At 37.9% G+C, this 16,251-nt stretch overlaps 1 protein-coding gene across 1 annotated transcript in view; it reads left to right on the top strand.

Annotated features, from left to right (window-relative positions):
• SYNE1 (spectrin repeat containing nuclear envelope protein 1) overlaps positions 1-16,251 on the top strand; it is a 2,173,401-nt gene that overhangs the window by 490,286 nt on the left and 1,666,864 nt on the right. The window contains exons 31-32 of the mRNA XM_044089035.1: positions 3,374-3,518; positions 11,432-11,650. Coding sequence (XP_043944970.1) covers positions 3,374-3,518; positions 11,432-11,650 — 364 coding nt within the window. The remainder of the gene's footprint in view (positions 1-3,373; positions 3,519-11,431; positions 11,651-16,251) is intronic.

Here is a 16,251-nt window from a genome sequence, read left to right as displayed (position 1 = left end):
CTTTAAGGAGTAAATGTAATCTAGGGCAAGATTTACAGGTTGCCTATGTCCATTAGAGACAACATAGATGCTAGATCAGGGGTGTATTTCTAATTTCCAATCCACTGGTCCAGGTTTCTCTTGAATAGGGTTAAGGAAGAGCTTTCCTTCAGATAAATGGGAAATCTATTTCACAGAAGGGGAATTTTATGAGACATATATCTGTCCATCCAACATGTCCCATTTATGTCACAAGCAAAGTTTTTATCCCAGATTAAGCAATTCTGATGCTACTCATTTTGCAAATGCGTAAAAGGTCCATCAGAGTGAGATGCAAGGATGCCTTGTGTTTCTGGCATAGATCACCTCTCAGCAGTCTGTTGGAAATAGGGTCTAGACATAGGTTTTTAGGTGAGGACATGTTGTTTATGCCCTGTATGTTTTTTGTGCATTGCAGTTGCTGCAGATGCCTGATCAGGTACATACCAAAGAGGGTGTTGAACTCAGTGATGGGCCTGATTAACTGCTGTAGTCTTTCATTACACATTACTGATGACACCTCATTATAAAAAGTAATGTATTTCTTAATTCATATTAAAGCAAAAAAATGTAATATAAAGTATCATCAAGAATTACTTCTCTTAATCCATTCATTGCATTGAAGATTTAAGAACTGTAACATTGCTAAATAAAAATTTCTAATTATGTGAGTAAATGGTTCATTTCTTGAATAAGCACAATCTATTCAGAACATATACGAGTCTGTTTATTGTCTTCATTTTTCTGTCTCTCTAAGTCTCTTTTTTTTTCTCTCTGTTTTATGTTACTTTTTTCTACAATTCCAGAATGTTCTGGGGCAGCTTGTCCTCATGCCTCTCAGATGAGGAACCACTGTCAATGTCCCCTACCTGCCCAGGAATGTTTTCACAGTGGGAGAGCAGTGGTTCTGCCCCTGTGGACTCACCAGCACATGGCAGCCTGTCAAGCCAGGGACACCAGGAGCTGCAGGGCCTACAGGAACCTGAACCCACTTCATTCTCTCTCCTCCAAGTACAAGACTCACTGACCCAGTCGGCTCCAACCATCAAGCCACTGAAGGCGCCATACCCTGACATGGGTCCCACCACCTTGTCTGTCAGAGATGGGTTATAATTAAGGTCCTCCAGACTGGGGTGGTATCTGGCTGCCGGATCTCCTCTCCTACCTTTTGTGTCTGTCTACCATCCACATGTCTTGCCACCCCCACATCAGCCCTCTATATTGTTTCTGTGTATGCTGTTTTTTTTTGTCTGTCCATTCCTTCCCTCTCTCTTCTACACCCTTGCTCTTACTCCTTCCCGAGTTACATTTTGCAAAAAAAAAAAAAAAAAAAATTGATAAAAAGGGGATATATCTGCCACAAAAACATAATTTCCTCCACATCTTCCTTCTCTACCACAATTCTCTTAAAATGTTCCTTTTGTGTGTCCTTTGTATTTTCTCTTCTCAATTTCCAGCTTTTTCTTGTCTTTCTCCTTTCCCTTTCCAGCTTTATAGTCCGTATAAGGACACCCTTTACTGTTAACAGATGACATCTAAAAACAGGTGGGTTCGCTGCAGGCCAGTTCAGTGCAGATTCTCAAAGAAGTTCTCAAAAGATCCACTCAGGCAAGTGCCCACAACCACCTAACGAAAATGGCAGAAAGTATTCATGACTTTACGTACATATGGTTTCTTCAGAACATATTACAGTGTTCATTTTATATCACTTGAGATGTGTGAAACCACTATGAGCATTTCATCACAGAGCTGACATTTTACAAATTCAGCACCATTTGTTCACACTTAGTTTATTTACATACAGGTGCAGCATTGTTGCTTGCTTAATACCATTACATTTATGTAAATAACAGGGCTGTGAATATACATTGTATTTTGTCTTGAAAAACATGCAACAGCATTAGAGTTCCTATTCTCTTATACTGCAAATTCTGGTATTTCAGGATATTATGTGCTATAGGCATTCAGTTCTTTCTTCTGGCATAGACATGTACTGTAAGACCTCAAAATCAGTTATGTGTGAGTGATGTACTCAGCAATGCACAAGGGCGTCATGGCTTTGTGATTCGCTCTGTTATTCAGGGAGGATTTTATGCTGTAAATCAGTGTACATGGGAGCTGAGTCTTTAACTTAATTTATGGTATCTGTGATTATCTGATTTAGCACTGATTCAGCATGAAATCTTTATCCTACTGTCTTTTGTCTGCTATGGAAATTATAGGGGCAGAATGGTCTGTACTTTGAGACACTGCAGATAGGGTCGCATAGTCCATGGAAAACCTATCTAAAATTATACAAATTTTGCTGCAGGTAACAGACTTATTAAAGTAAGCCTCTGCTAAGCAAGAGAAGACTTTGCAGGGTGTTATTACTGTCATTGTACAGCAAGGTCAAGAAATCAGCATTCAGAAGGAACTGTTAACACTGCATGGAGCACAGATTACATAACTCAGGGCCTATAGCCTAGATCTTAAGACTGATGACCTGGAGAACCCAGGTAGGCACAATAATCTAATATTTATTGGCGTTCTAGAAGGGAAGGTTGAAGGTAACCCCCTTAATTTTATGAAGGAACAATTGATGGAAGCCCTGCATCTTGATAACCCACGAGTATCGGAATGGGCATATATGATTAAAGCCAAATATCCTTTAAATGTGGTACCATGTCATTTGTTCATATCTCTTTCTTGCTTACTTATAGGGAAGGCTGAGAGTTGAGGTCTACCTTAAATTGCTGGGAGTTGTGTCTGAGATAATATCATATACCCAAAAACAGAATTGCTTTATTTTTTACAAGGAAAGCTATGGTGCACTCATAAATATATTTCACAGGACTGTATAAGTTCTTGAATCTTTCACTGACATATATTAACCTTTTCCAGACAGTGCTAACTTTGCCTTAACTGTATAGTTGATCCCTTTATGTGTTACTAAAAAGAAAAGAAAACAAAACAAAAAAATTAAGTCTGATCTTATAACTATTTCAATAGCTGCAATATTAACTTCCTGCTTCAACTAGGCTTTACTGTATATTTGTCTACATCAGTCCTGTGATGCTATGTAGTAATGTTTTTATATCCTTTTGTTGTATAATTTATACACAGAACTTTTCTCCATGGGCTTCCTGCGAAGTGGGCCTTCACCCAGATGGACATATGAAAATGCACTTGCTTACGTGTATTACAGTTATATAAATGAATATTGCTGCCTGTATTATAAATACTTTTTTTCACCAAGTAGTACTATAACTTACCAATAATGTTATTTCAGTAATCTCATCAACAATAGTAAGAATTGTTCTTATTTCACATATGATGAATTTACATGTTGTGTTCTGACATTATTTGTTTTCAGATGCCTTGACCAGTGGCAGGAATACCAAAAAGCAAGGCAACTCGTGATTGAACTGTTGAATGAAGCAGAACAAAAGCTGACAGGATTTTCCATAGCCAAAGCAGTTACCTGCCAAGAAGCCGAACAGAAGCTAGCTAGCCATAAGGTGGGTTCCAGCAAGAAACACATTCACATACTGTATTCTGATAGAAATGTTGCTACAGTAAATGCTTTAAGGCTGTCATTTAGACAGTCATTGTGCTAAAATGTTTTCTCCAGATAGACAGATAGACAGATAAATACCTAAACATTGCTTGAATGGAAACTACCGTACCTCTATGTGAACCTGTGCTAGAACTGTTTTCTTTAGCAGTTTTGAGAGGGCACCATGTCTACTCCCTAGTTAATGCAGAGCCAAACATAAAAAATAAAAATATTATTTCCTTCCACCAGCTGAAAAAGTAGTTAGATTAAGTTCAAATCTTGGTTTGGGTGCTTGGTAGCACAGGTAGGGAGGAGAGGCATGCCCATCCTGAGGTAGAGGGAGCACTCTGAGGCATACCTGTATGGTTGATCTTTGGTGGAGGCTACAGACACATGGGATACTGCCTACAAGGGTGGTGAGGTTTTAGCTGAGTTGTATGCAGAGGCATAGATGATACACCCTTTTGGATACCACAAGCATGTTCAAAAGTGGGGTTAGGTGCGTAAACAAGAAAAAAATTCCTTAGCAGCAATTTGGTGCAGCCCAAGGTTCTTCATTCCCCTTACTGGCCCAGAACATAGGTCAGCTGGTATGGGGGAGGTAAAGAGAGCTGTTAGATGAAGAAAGGCACTAGAAGTAGATGACGGTCAGCTGTTGGTAGGGAAAAAAAAGGTGTTAATCTCTATTTGATTATAATTTACTCTGCCTATCAATAATACATGTAGTTCTCAGTCTCTTCATTAGCCCCAACTTACTCTTCTTTTGCCGTTCAGCTCACCTCACTTTGTATCTTCCTACTCTGAATTACATTTCTTCCGTGTTAACATAACTGTACCTCTGTTGACCGCTATTGTTTATTATTGTATGTATTTTTCAGTTGTATGTCTCTTTTTGCCAGAATTTTAGAAATTTGATGCAACATGTTTATAAAACCCAAACTATATTTACTCAACTGAATCATAATTGTATCCTACTTTCAGTAGTAAGTTAATATAAAATGGACTTTATGGAGCTTTTCAACCTGGGCCTTTGCTGAAGTTTGTGTATGAGGTAGTGGGTAGATATTATCCATTTGGGGTACAGCAGAACAATGCCATGAGTCTTGTCAATGTAATTCTAGCTACGATTTAAATGGCTTCAAATTACTGAGTAGTTTGAGGTCTGGAGGCAATTTGTTTCATAATTTGGAGACATAGTTGGAGTAACGTAATCCATTAGAAGTGTTCTGGTCTTTTATTGCATGGCAAATATTTTTGTCCTTTGAGCTCAGATCTCTGCTAGGTGAGAACCATTGGAGTTATTTTGGACTGTACATGTTAGTGGACTTTTATTAGATTTATTTTAATGCTACATAACAGTTGGGATGGTGGGATTCATGGTACAATGAACTAAAATAACATTTACCTTCAAGATAAAATAAAACAATTGCTCATTTTTGTGTACATGAAGTTTTGGGATGTCAGTCCAGTCTTTAAAGTAACTTAAAGAAAAGTAAAATTTCTTACATTTCTTAGGTACTGCAACTCTGTTGAAATTTCCCTACATAGCCTGGTGTTCTAAGAGTAAAATCACAAATAGGTAAGCTTCTGGTACTCTGCAGACAAATCTTCATTGTGTCTCCAGTTTCCAGGTTGTTCACGATAGCATTTCTCCAAGTATCTCCACTCTTGGTCCTAGCTGCTCATAAAATGATGGTGTTTATAGACAACAAATTATGGTATTAGAGAATGTTATAGCAAAATGTAATGTTAATCCCCTGCTAAAGTGTTGCCTGAAGGCAAGACCTGTAACTCAAATGGCACAGACATTCGCCTCACCTTCAGGCAACACTTTAGCAGGGGATTAACATTACATTTTGCTATAACATTCTCTAATACCATAATTTGTTGTCTATAAACACCATCATTTTATGAGCAACTCCATGTCTCATCTGGTGACTATGCCACAATAACACCCCCCCTAGCTTAGATACCCCAGTTATATACAAAATGAGATGGGTTGTGGGTAACCATGATAACTCATCTGCATTCAAGAGGCTATTGACAGACCTATGCTTCATGGTGAAATAGAATGGTTGCAACAATAAGGCCCACCAACAAAATAAAAAACAAAGTTCAAAAACTCCCAGTGACTGAAACCCGAACACTAAGAAACATAAAACAGTTGATAACAGGAAGACTTCATCAAAACAAGTAAAATTAATGAAACATCATATTTAAATAGTAAGTGACAATATGGGATCAATTACACATAAAAAGTCTAGGTGGTTTGTGTAACTAACTGATCATGTTTTGTCAACTTCATATGCATCAGTTTAAACAAAAAAAGTTTTATTAGTCTCATGAGCAGCAGACTGGCCCTAGACTTAAGATAGTTTTCAGCTGATTAAAAGCTTTATCTGCTTCTACAGGCCACTTTATCTTTTTAAGTACAGAGAAATGGCAAGCTATGGTAGCAAAGCTGGGTACAAGCTTTCCATAGCATCATCTTAACCCTAAGAATGCTTTCACTTCTCATTTGTTGTTGATTATTGGTCAGTTTTTGACAACTTCTATTTTGTCTGTTTAGGGTTTAATTCTGCTCTCCCATTTTTACCCTAAGTATCTGCCTTCTGTTGAACAAAGCTTACTTTTGGCAGCATTCCACTTGTTTTAAATAACCCAACATTGCTTCTGAATACATTACCGTATCCTCAAGCTATACCGCAGATTGCATGGTGACGGGTTTCAAAAGTTTAACTGTGTTTCTGAAAAGTATCAGGAGCTTTATAAGGACTAAAGCATAATACTGAAAAAGATCACCAAGGCTGAGAAATACTGTCTTCCCTTTGGCTTCAGGAGTGAGGGGAATCTGCCAATACCCCTTGGTTAAATCAAGGGTATTCAAAACCTTGCTTTGTCTAGCCTCTCTATGAGGTCATCCACTCTGGTCATTTGATATGTGTCAAACATGGATATGCCATTCAGTTTTTGGAAGTCATTGCAAAATCTTATGGAGTCATTTGGCTTAGGGATTGACACACCTAGACTGGGCCATTTGCAATGCGACTCCTCGATAACTCTTAGTTTAAGCATTTTTCTTACTTCCTCTGTGACTCTGGTATCCTATACAGTTATATGTTTACCTTCTACATTACACAAATGGGGTAAACATTTTGTAAACAGATAAAGCCATTAAAACTGTACAAGTAACAACACTCGGTAAGAAGTATTCTATGCAGTGATAATGGTCAGTTCATTCACAGTCTTTCAATAAATACTGTAATATGTTATAATACACACAAGCCCAAAATTATATTTTTTCTAAACTTTCATAAACAAATTGGAATCTGTACAACATAGACATATCTTGTTAGAACGTGTCTGTTAACCAGAAATAAGATTTCATAAGACAAGAAATTCCTCTGTAAATGTATGTCTATTGAGATATTTACAGAAATATGAAAACATATGATTAATTGTTTAATTGGGTCTATATCATAACCACGAAAGCCTGTTTCAGCGAATACGTAAACGTAGACACATAATGCGCGAACCGCGAATACACAGAATGCCCTAAACCGCAAAATTCAAAATCTCGAACCGGCATAGTTGGCCAACCCTACTGCTCTTTACATACTACCCACCCAAACAAAATAAATAAACCACATACATATGCTAACCGAAACCCTACTTCTAACCCTACACTAAACCTTACATACAATACTATCTATGCACTTACCTTAACCCACACCCTAACCCTAAGGTCCATAACTATTGCACACTTACCTTATTGAGCTATACCCAAACAAAATAAATAATCCACACACATACACTTAACAAAACCCTACTTCTAACCCTACACTAAACCTTACGTACATTACTATCTATGCACTTACCTTAACCCACACCCTAACCCTAAGTTCCATAACTATTGCACACTTACCTTATGGAGCTATACCACAGAAGGGCCAACTATGCCGATTCATGATTTTGAATTTCACGGTTTAGGCTGTTCAATGTATTCGCGGTTCGCGCAATATGTGTCGACGTTTACATATTCACTGAAATGGACTTTCGCAGTTATAATATAGACCCGTTTAATTAGCAATATAACAGACACTGAATAACTCTCAAGATGTGCAGCTTACAGTGCAAATATCAGTGACAGTTTTCTTCAGCAACATCTAAGGTTTCACCTGATGTCATGTAACAATTTTTAAGTCACTTTTTTTATAAATATTAAGTACATATGTAAATACTGTTTACTTTCATAATCACTAACACACAACTTGCAGTATTTCAGGTACAGTTTGATATAAACGGACATCAGTGATTAATTTTCCTGTCTTCCACTATAGCATAGGACACCATGCCAGTCAATGACATACAGCACTCTCAGTTATGAAACTATGAATATATATAAATATGAAAATAACTGTGATTCATTTCTGTACAGCAGGACATCCTAGATGAACAATCTGAGTGTCATTGTCTTAATAACTCCTTGTACTTTTCTAATACTTCATATTAATAGCTGGTAAGTTACTTAATTAAAGAAGGCAGGCCCCCAAAAAGGTCTAAATGCCATAAGGAGCTATGCGTGTGAACTGGGAGAATTCAAAAAGCACTATAGGCTTGAATGAGTTAAGCAACTCATTGTGAGAACATACGATCTTCAGATTTATGTATGAAAATGGAGAAAATGGACATTGTTATGCTGAAAATGAAGCTCATACTATGGAACAAACGTCCACTGGCACTGAGGCAGCACTCTAGTTTCACAAAAGTTAAAGTGAAGCAGCTTAGTTACGTGGGTAAGAAAAAGTGCATATTAAGTGTACTGATGATCTGTTTTCTGGATGGGAATTGCTCTGGCATCTGTCCTGTAATTTCAGTCTGCAAAAATGATTTGCTGATTTGGTATTTGTGACTTTGTGGTACAGATCCGTAAATACGAAAAAAGTGATGAAGTTGTTCAAAAAATTAGCAGCTACATTATGTTTTCATACCCCCTTCCCAGCTGAGACAATAGAGAGGTTTAAAATCTCCTGTTTACTGTGCATCTTAACCCTCTCCCCTGTGATCCCTTAATTGATGAAGGAGGGCTGGGCATACAAGGCAGAGATGACCCAGAAAGCTCTGAAATATCCCCTGCTATTTCACTTGCCATATCTTCTCAGCATTAGCAGTTTCAGTCCTGTCATATTTATCGAATGCAAAGTCTGTTGAATTCCCTCCTCTGGAGCTTCTCTCTGAATCTTTCAACATCATTCATTAGTACACAGAGTTCATGAAGTCAAAAAATGTAGTGTCCTACCGATGATGTACATACAGGTGTAAGAGGATCCCAGTCTAATATTGTTTATTCTTACCAGGCATGATTCCTGTTTTATCAGTTTCTAATAGTTTGTTATGATTTTGTTCAACTTTTTTATGAGAAGACAGAGTCTGACAACAGTAACCATGGATGAGTACTCTGTGCCATTTATCAAATCTTAAATGAATAAATCAAAATAGATAATCTGTAAAATCATGGCTTCTCAGCCCATGTGTGCCTGCATTCCTGTTGTCATGTTTTTGTGTGAGACATATAACAGTGCAATGATTATACCTAAGGAGAACTTGTGTGTGTGTGTGTGTGTGTGTGTGTGTGTGTGTGTGCGTGCGTGCGTGCGTGCGTGCGTGTGTGTGTGTGTGTGTGTGTGTGTGTGTGTATTATATATATATCTATATATATATATATATATATATATATATATATATATATATAGAGAGAGAGAGAGAGACACACACACGTGTATATATGCACATATATATATATATATATATATATATATACATATATATATATATATATAGATATATTTATACACACACACACACACTATATATATATATATATATATATATATTTATATATACACACACACACACACACACATGCACACATGCACACACACACACACACACACACACACATACATATTTAGTTTAAATTCTGAGATTCACTTTTCTTCCTGGATTTTTAGTCTGTGGTACCTCTGATAGTAGTCATGTGGTGACATTTTTAATTATTTCAAGGAACTTCGATGTCATAATGTCTCAATGAAGTCTCTTTCCATAAAGCTACATTGTTAGCAAGAAAAGCCTATGATCTGCATGCATTGCTGTCAGAGCATCTTCCTTCGTTATCTTCCACTGTATCGAAAACTGCTTTAGCTGTGCCTGATGTTTGGTTTCTTCTTTATTTTGTATAATTTTCTGCAGATAACCACTTTTTTAAATTATTTTCTTCCACCCTGTAAACCCACTAGGACTAGGTGCAATCCTTTTTTTCATCATACAGTAGGCTAACAGAGGCTGATGGAACCAAACCTTGGAATGCAGGATGAAGCCGACTAGCGGCTCATAGCCAGATGTCTGTCCTGAGCTCTCAGTTCCTTTCTGATGTGCTTTGTCAACCTAAACTTTGTGATTAATCCCAGGATTTACATTGGACTTTATACTAGTGAAGGGTGCTCTCATGTTATGCAGCGTATGCTAGGAATTCATGAATACTTAACGGCTATGCACATAAGCTGCATAATCTGTTTGCCAGATGAGCAATGATTTAATTGGTACCCTCTTAAAGAACTTTTTCCTGCAACATGCATAGTACTTAGTGATAGTTTTCTGGAAGAGGTACAAAGGTGAAGTCAAATTAGTTTCTTGTCCTGTTAAAATAATAACATTATGAGAAGCAGGAGTGATGTCATCAAATAAGTCCTCAGATTTCTTTCATATAGCGTGACCTTTGTTTGCAGATGACAGTGTGATACTTATGAAGAATCAAAGTATAGATTTATTGTACATTGCTTGATACATTACTGAAGCTTGGCATCAGTTGTAGCACCAATGTACAGAGCACATATGACCATGACCCTACCTAGCTCCACGTTCTGTCTGCAGTGCACTCTTCATTACAACTTCACAACACACTTTTTCTCATTCCAGTACAATTTCTGTTGTACCACCATTAAATACATTCCTCTCTGTATCTTATTTTTCTCACATCTATTTTTCGCCAACATCTTTTTTTCAACTCTAGACACTCTTTTCACCCCTCTTATGGTTCCTATTTTATACCTTACTACACCAGTTATAAAATTAGATACTTACCTCACTCACACATGAAAAAAAAAAAAACTTTTTTGTTTGGTGTGCCTTTGTAATTACAGAATATATTTGAACTTGTACTGTTTTAGCCAATTAATGATTGTTTTAATCTCTTATGCATGTCATTATTGTACTCTTAACTGTTGTGTATACTTAATCTCTCTGTCTGTATTGGAGCTTTTTTCCTCGGGTTTCCACTGAAAATGGGCTCCTAACTCAGCTGGACTAACCCGGTTAACACATGTCAATAAATAAATAATAAACATATACAGGGATCCCTCAAGCATGCAACATAAAACTGTGTGCTGCTAATGTACAAAAATTTGATTCCAAAAGACAGAAATTTAAATGCATTTTGTGTATGCTGCCACACTGTCTATCACCTAGATAGTACCACATATTAAATCTGAAATGAATGCCACCTCTTTCCTTTTGTTAAGAGATTAAACCAAGGTCCCATCTGAACGACTTGGTGGCAGTTAATATTTCATGGCACCTATTGTAAGAAGTATGGAAGTTCCCAACTGTCTTGACCATATTTCCCCAGCTGGGATGAATACCACTTTGTCCCCCCAGAGAAGACTCAGTCAATGAAGGGTCAAAATGAAAGTTTTGTAGCTATGTAGTATGTATGTCACTGTTGTGTGATATTCCTGTCTGCACCATTCTGTAGTCTTCATGCATACATGTAATATTAACTTAAAGGGTTGAAGAAATTCATGTTTTTTTTTTTTGTAGTCTGTTGTATGCATGGTGAATGCTTTTCATGGAAAGATAACTGAACTGGAAGAGGCAGCTTCCCAATTGGAAAAGATTGGCAATGACGCTAGCAAAGCAATGATCAGCAGATCCATGACAACCGTATGGCAGCGTTGGAGCCGACTTCGCAGTGTTTCTCGAGAACAGGAACAGATACTGGAAGATGCAGCACAGGGCTGGAAAACATTCTCTGATGAGGTTAGATGTCATGCTTTATCTTGTAATTTAAACCCATTGTTAAGGCACCCTCCATCTTAATACTTAATCAGGGATAAAAGTGAAGCAAACATTCCATGTGCAAATGAGACAGTGACACAAAGATGACAGTCACGTAACACATTAAGGTAAAATCGCTGAAGAACGTGGTCATGCTACCAGAGTAGTAATAATTTCTGCTGTCTCTCATATTTTTAATACATACTTTAACATTTTATTAACCAGTTAGAATTTATCGTATTGGTTGCCTTATTCTGCTTTTTTGTTTTCAGAATAATTACATGTTTTTCTGTTTAATAAAGTTCAGATGCTCTGCTTAACTTAAATCCATGCATGTTTCATAAACATTCTTAGAGTTTGTAGAAAAAGGTAGCCCCCAACCATAATAAATGGCTGTCCCCCTCCCTTTCTGAGGATGATCGATGATAGATCCTGGTTAATGTATACTGATGATGACAAATCGGGATTCATGGCTTAGCCTTCTCACAATGTTCATTTGCTGTCCCCCTCCTGCATATTATGCGCATGCAAAGGGACTGTGCTGCTGTACAGTCATAGACAGGTGTTATGACTGAAATATGACCTATTATATGCCGGTAAGATGAAATAAATGGTAACTTCATAACTGATATTTGTTTGACAAATATTCTTGATTTGTTCCTTTTTGCTTTCTTTAGTTAGTGCCACTGTAATTTGTTCTCCGGTATCAATAGCAAATCTGCTAATCACCCAAATGCATCTCAGAAATGGATAATATCCCAGTCAGAGCTCTGATTACATTGCTTCAGCCGGCAAGCATGTACTCTGCAAGAGTCAGAGGGAATGAGGTAATAATGACTAGAGTAGGCAATGTTGGCTCACCTGTTCTGGAGGAGGGTGGAGACCTTACAGTCTCACTGGAGTGTAGCTTGTATGGTAGTTGGATGAGAGCTCTAATAGGAGTTATATTGATGACATCTTGACCTGCTAAATAATTCTTCCCCCTTAACCAGGTTGTGGAATGCATTTGTATATGGCCCAGTATTGCAGGGAGTGTCGCATCAGAAATTCTCACTGAAGATCGGTGATGACACCTTAGTGAGACATTTTTGACTTCTCCGAGTCCATGCTGATTTTTAGATCTTCTTCTTCAAGATGAGGTTTCTCTTGAGATGACCACTATCATAGGTTCAAAGGTTGGTACTAGGCTATCAGCCCTAGGGCCTGTACAAGCCTAGCCATATCCTAACTAGGAGGAAAATGGTAATTGTAGGCAGGAGTAGGGAGGCAGAAGATGAGGATATAGTCTGGTGAATGGAGTATCACTGGGGCCAAGGAAAAGACTTTAGAAAATGTGATAATCATACCCAGCTGTATGGCACAAAGGAGAGAAGCTGTGACTAGAGCCCAGATAACCCAAGCGTGATTAGTGGCTTAGGTGCTGGAGAAGGTGGGCAGGGGGAAATAGAAGTGAGCAGCTAACAGCAGCACAGCCTTCCTGGGGAAGGGTGTTTGTCTCTCCCAATTTAGTGCCATCACCTATTGGTATTCAATGTATGAGCTGGAGATGTGCATGTGTGATTGCCAAGTGGCGTTTGAGAGGTGTCCCTCATGGATTGTGTTCAAGAACTTGCATTCTTTAAAAAGAAGGTGATCAGTGCCTTTACTTGTATGAGCTTACATAACAATTGTCTGGGGTGGTGTTAGAGCTTAATAAGGGAAACCCCCAATGGCCATTTGGAAGATGGCCTCCCATGATTGGCTGTCATTTCAGTGGGTGAATAAATGGGCTTATTGATTAATAGAAAATTAATGGCTGGTAAACAAGAGGATATAAAAACACATGGGAAAATATTTGATAGTCATCCATAGCACAAAAATTTAAATCCAGAAGCATCCACTAGAAAGTTCTTCAGAAAAATGTGACTTTGCTGTTATATTTATGGAGACTCCCCTCCTTGTCATCACACCTTTTAAATATTATTATGGAACAAACTACATAAAATCATTCAGCACATAACAATAAGGGATATTAGTATGAAACCATAATTTAGAGCAGTAAACCTCAGATGCACATTTGACTACAAAAGGGTATCCATTACAGTCTGTTTATCAAACATTTGTCCCTTCACAGGTGTTCTACAGATGTTTGGATGACCAGCTTACTGGTTATGGCTTCCTGAGCATAGAAAAGGAAGATATTAAAACATGCTGTTTCTAAGCCAGGTTTTGACAATATCGAAAGTCCTACTTTTTGTGTGGACTTGTAGAGAAGAGAGCAGGGTAGCACACATCTGTACCACTGATCTGGAATTTAAGCACCCTCTTGCCTCTTAACTGATAAATCAACATGGTAGTTTGTAAAGCAGATGTTTTTGATCAGGACTCACTACATTCTTGGCCTGTTTTTATGGCTTGTTTGTGAACATTTTTTCTCCAGGTTCTGATGACCTTGAAGAAAATGATCTCATGTTTACTTCATGTAACTATAAGTAGCAGTTTATTGCTTGTCAGTCACTTTCAGTGCCTTGCTCTACTGTATTGAAATGATTAATTCCATCCTTTTTTTTCTTCACATCTAGTCTGTAATTTCATGATAAGGTGAAACTGAATGCAGACAAAAAGTGGCATGCATTTTGGGAAATTTGAGTGATTTTTTCACACCGCTGTGGAAACTTAGCGATTGTACTCTTAAAGAATAGATATTTACTACAAAGTGAGTAGCAAAGAAAATGAAAAGAAAGTATGTGTCATGCTTAGTAAGATAGGTGTCACACTTATTGGCTATTTCGACTGTCTCTGTGACATTGGCGAGTGGATTTCTGACTATGTTGCAGGCAGTTTTTTTTACTGGTTGATCGAGTAGATGGAACAACTAGCTGGCATGGGATGTGAATGAGAGGCTGATGAAGGCCCCCCCCCCATCCGATATAGGCCCACCCATCCCAAAATGCAGGAATTGGTGGAGCTTTGCTGCACTCAGCCTAGTCTTGCATCTGCTTCACCCTGGAACTCAGGGATCACATGTCTGTCTAGGAGTGCTTACATTTTCTGCAGAACTGTTCACTTGCACTGGGTAGAGCAACATTAGCATTACACTAGCCAACAGACGGAGGTATTAGGAGCATGTTAAAATAATCCTAAAGTCTATTTGATGTCAGTTATGTCCTTGGCTTGTGTCCAGGGGCACAAGGCATCAGAGTGAATGAGTGAATTAACCAATAGATGGTAGGGGCTTAATGATCATGTGGGTAGAGATTGGGGGTAAAAACAATAATTAAGAGGAAGAAAAATATTTTGTTTGTTTCATTGCTTCTTACACAAACTTATCTTGTTTCAGAATCATTTAAGAACCTTGTAGAGTAATTACGAACAATGTTGCAGACATTATCAAGCAAGCGGAATGATATCATTTTAGAGATGAATTGTGTGATATATTAAATAAAGTTCTGTATGGCACTTATTCTGAAAATGTAAAAAAAAAACTGCTTTTAGAAGATTTAGCATTCTACCACAAATGAAACACACTGCATTACCAACTGATCCAGCCATCAGAAGTAAAATAAAAGTAATGTCTTTCAGCTTTTCCCGGTTAGGGATTGCCACAGTGGAACTCCGGTCCGCTAATGATTGTCAGCGGATATTTACGGTGCAGAGTTGCCAGCCCAACACCCAACCTTCAAAGAAGGCACACCCATTTATGCTTGCACCTACCTACATGCCTTTAATGTTATTCGACCGTGGGGAGGACATGCAGACTCCACACAAAAGGTGCTCCAGCCGAGAATCTAATGGGAGGACCTCTTGCTGTGAGACGAAAACGCTAACCACTGTACCACCGCATCCTTATCACCAAATGCAGCTGAATTTCATCATAGGGTGACAACATGCTTAATAAGGTTTCTGTCTATCTTGCTAAAAGGAAACATGGTTTCAACATAGCAGAATATCACATGAAACCATTAATTCTTGCTCTAAAATATAGTAATATTTATCACAAAAAGACAATATTGAACTTATTTGCAAATAGAAGGGTGGTAAAAGAGTGCCAGTGGTTCACTCAAAGTACATGAACTCAAGCATCAAGTCTCTATTGTGCAAAAGTTTGTTGATACCAGCTAGGAGGGTAGAGTGGCATAATGGTTAAGGTGCTTACCTCCCAGGCACAGGGTACAGAGTTTGATTCTCTTCTTTGAGAGAAACTGCCTAGGCATAAAATGGACCACAAGGGCAGCTCGCCTTTGAACCTGCACAGATAATGACAGTAGTTCAAGGACATAGGAGTATAATAAAGAAGAAGACAGTGACAACTAATTTTTGAAATTACACTCTGTGACTGAATATGGTTACAAAATCATATGTGTCACTCAGGATGTAGCAAGATAAAGTTAAGAATGAATTTAGAATCAGTAGCAACATTGTCTGTAATTTCTTCTACTTGGTTAAAAAAGTGTTCCCAAAGATTACCAATGAAAGAAGCAGCTGTGCAAATAAAGGTGGTCCCAATAATAAAGTTAGTGTGCCAGTCATGTATAATGGTAAACATATATCTGGTTGTTTTATGTTTAGAACAGGACATGTTTGCCTGTTTGTTATAGAGAGCA

This window comes from Protopterus annectens, chromosome 1.part0 (genome assembly GCF_019279795.1).
Source record: "Protopterus annectens isolate FY-2018-M chromosome 1.part0, PAN1.0, whole genome shotgun sequence".
NCBI lineage: Eukaryota > Metazoa > Chordata > Ceratodontiformes > Protopteridae > Protopterus > Protopterus annectens.
The sequence above is the reverse complement of the archived record's forward strand: the minus strand, read 5'-3'. Positions and strand labels throughout refer to the sequence as shown.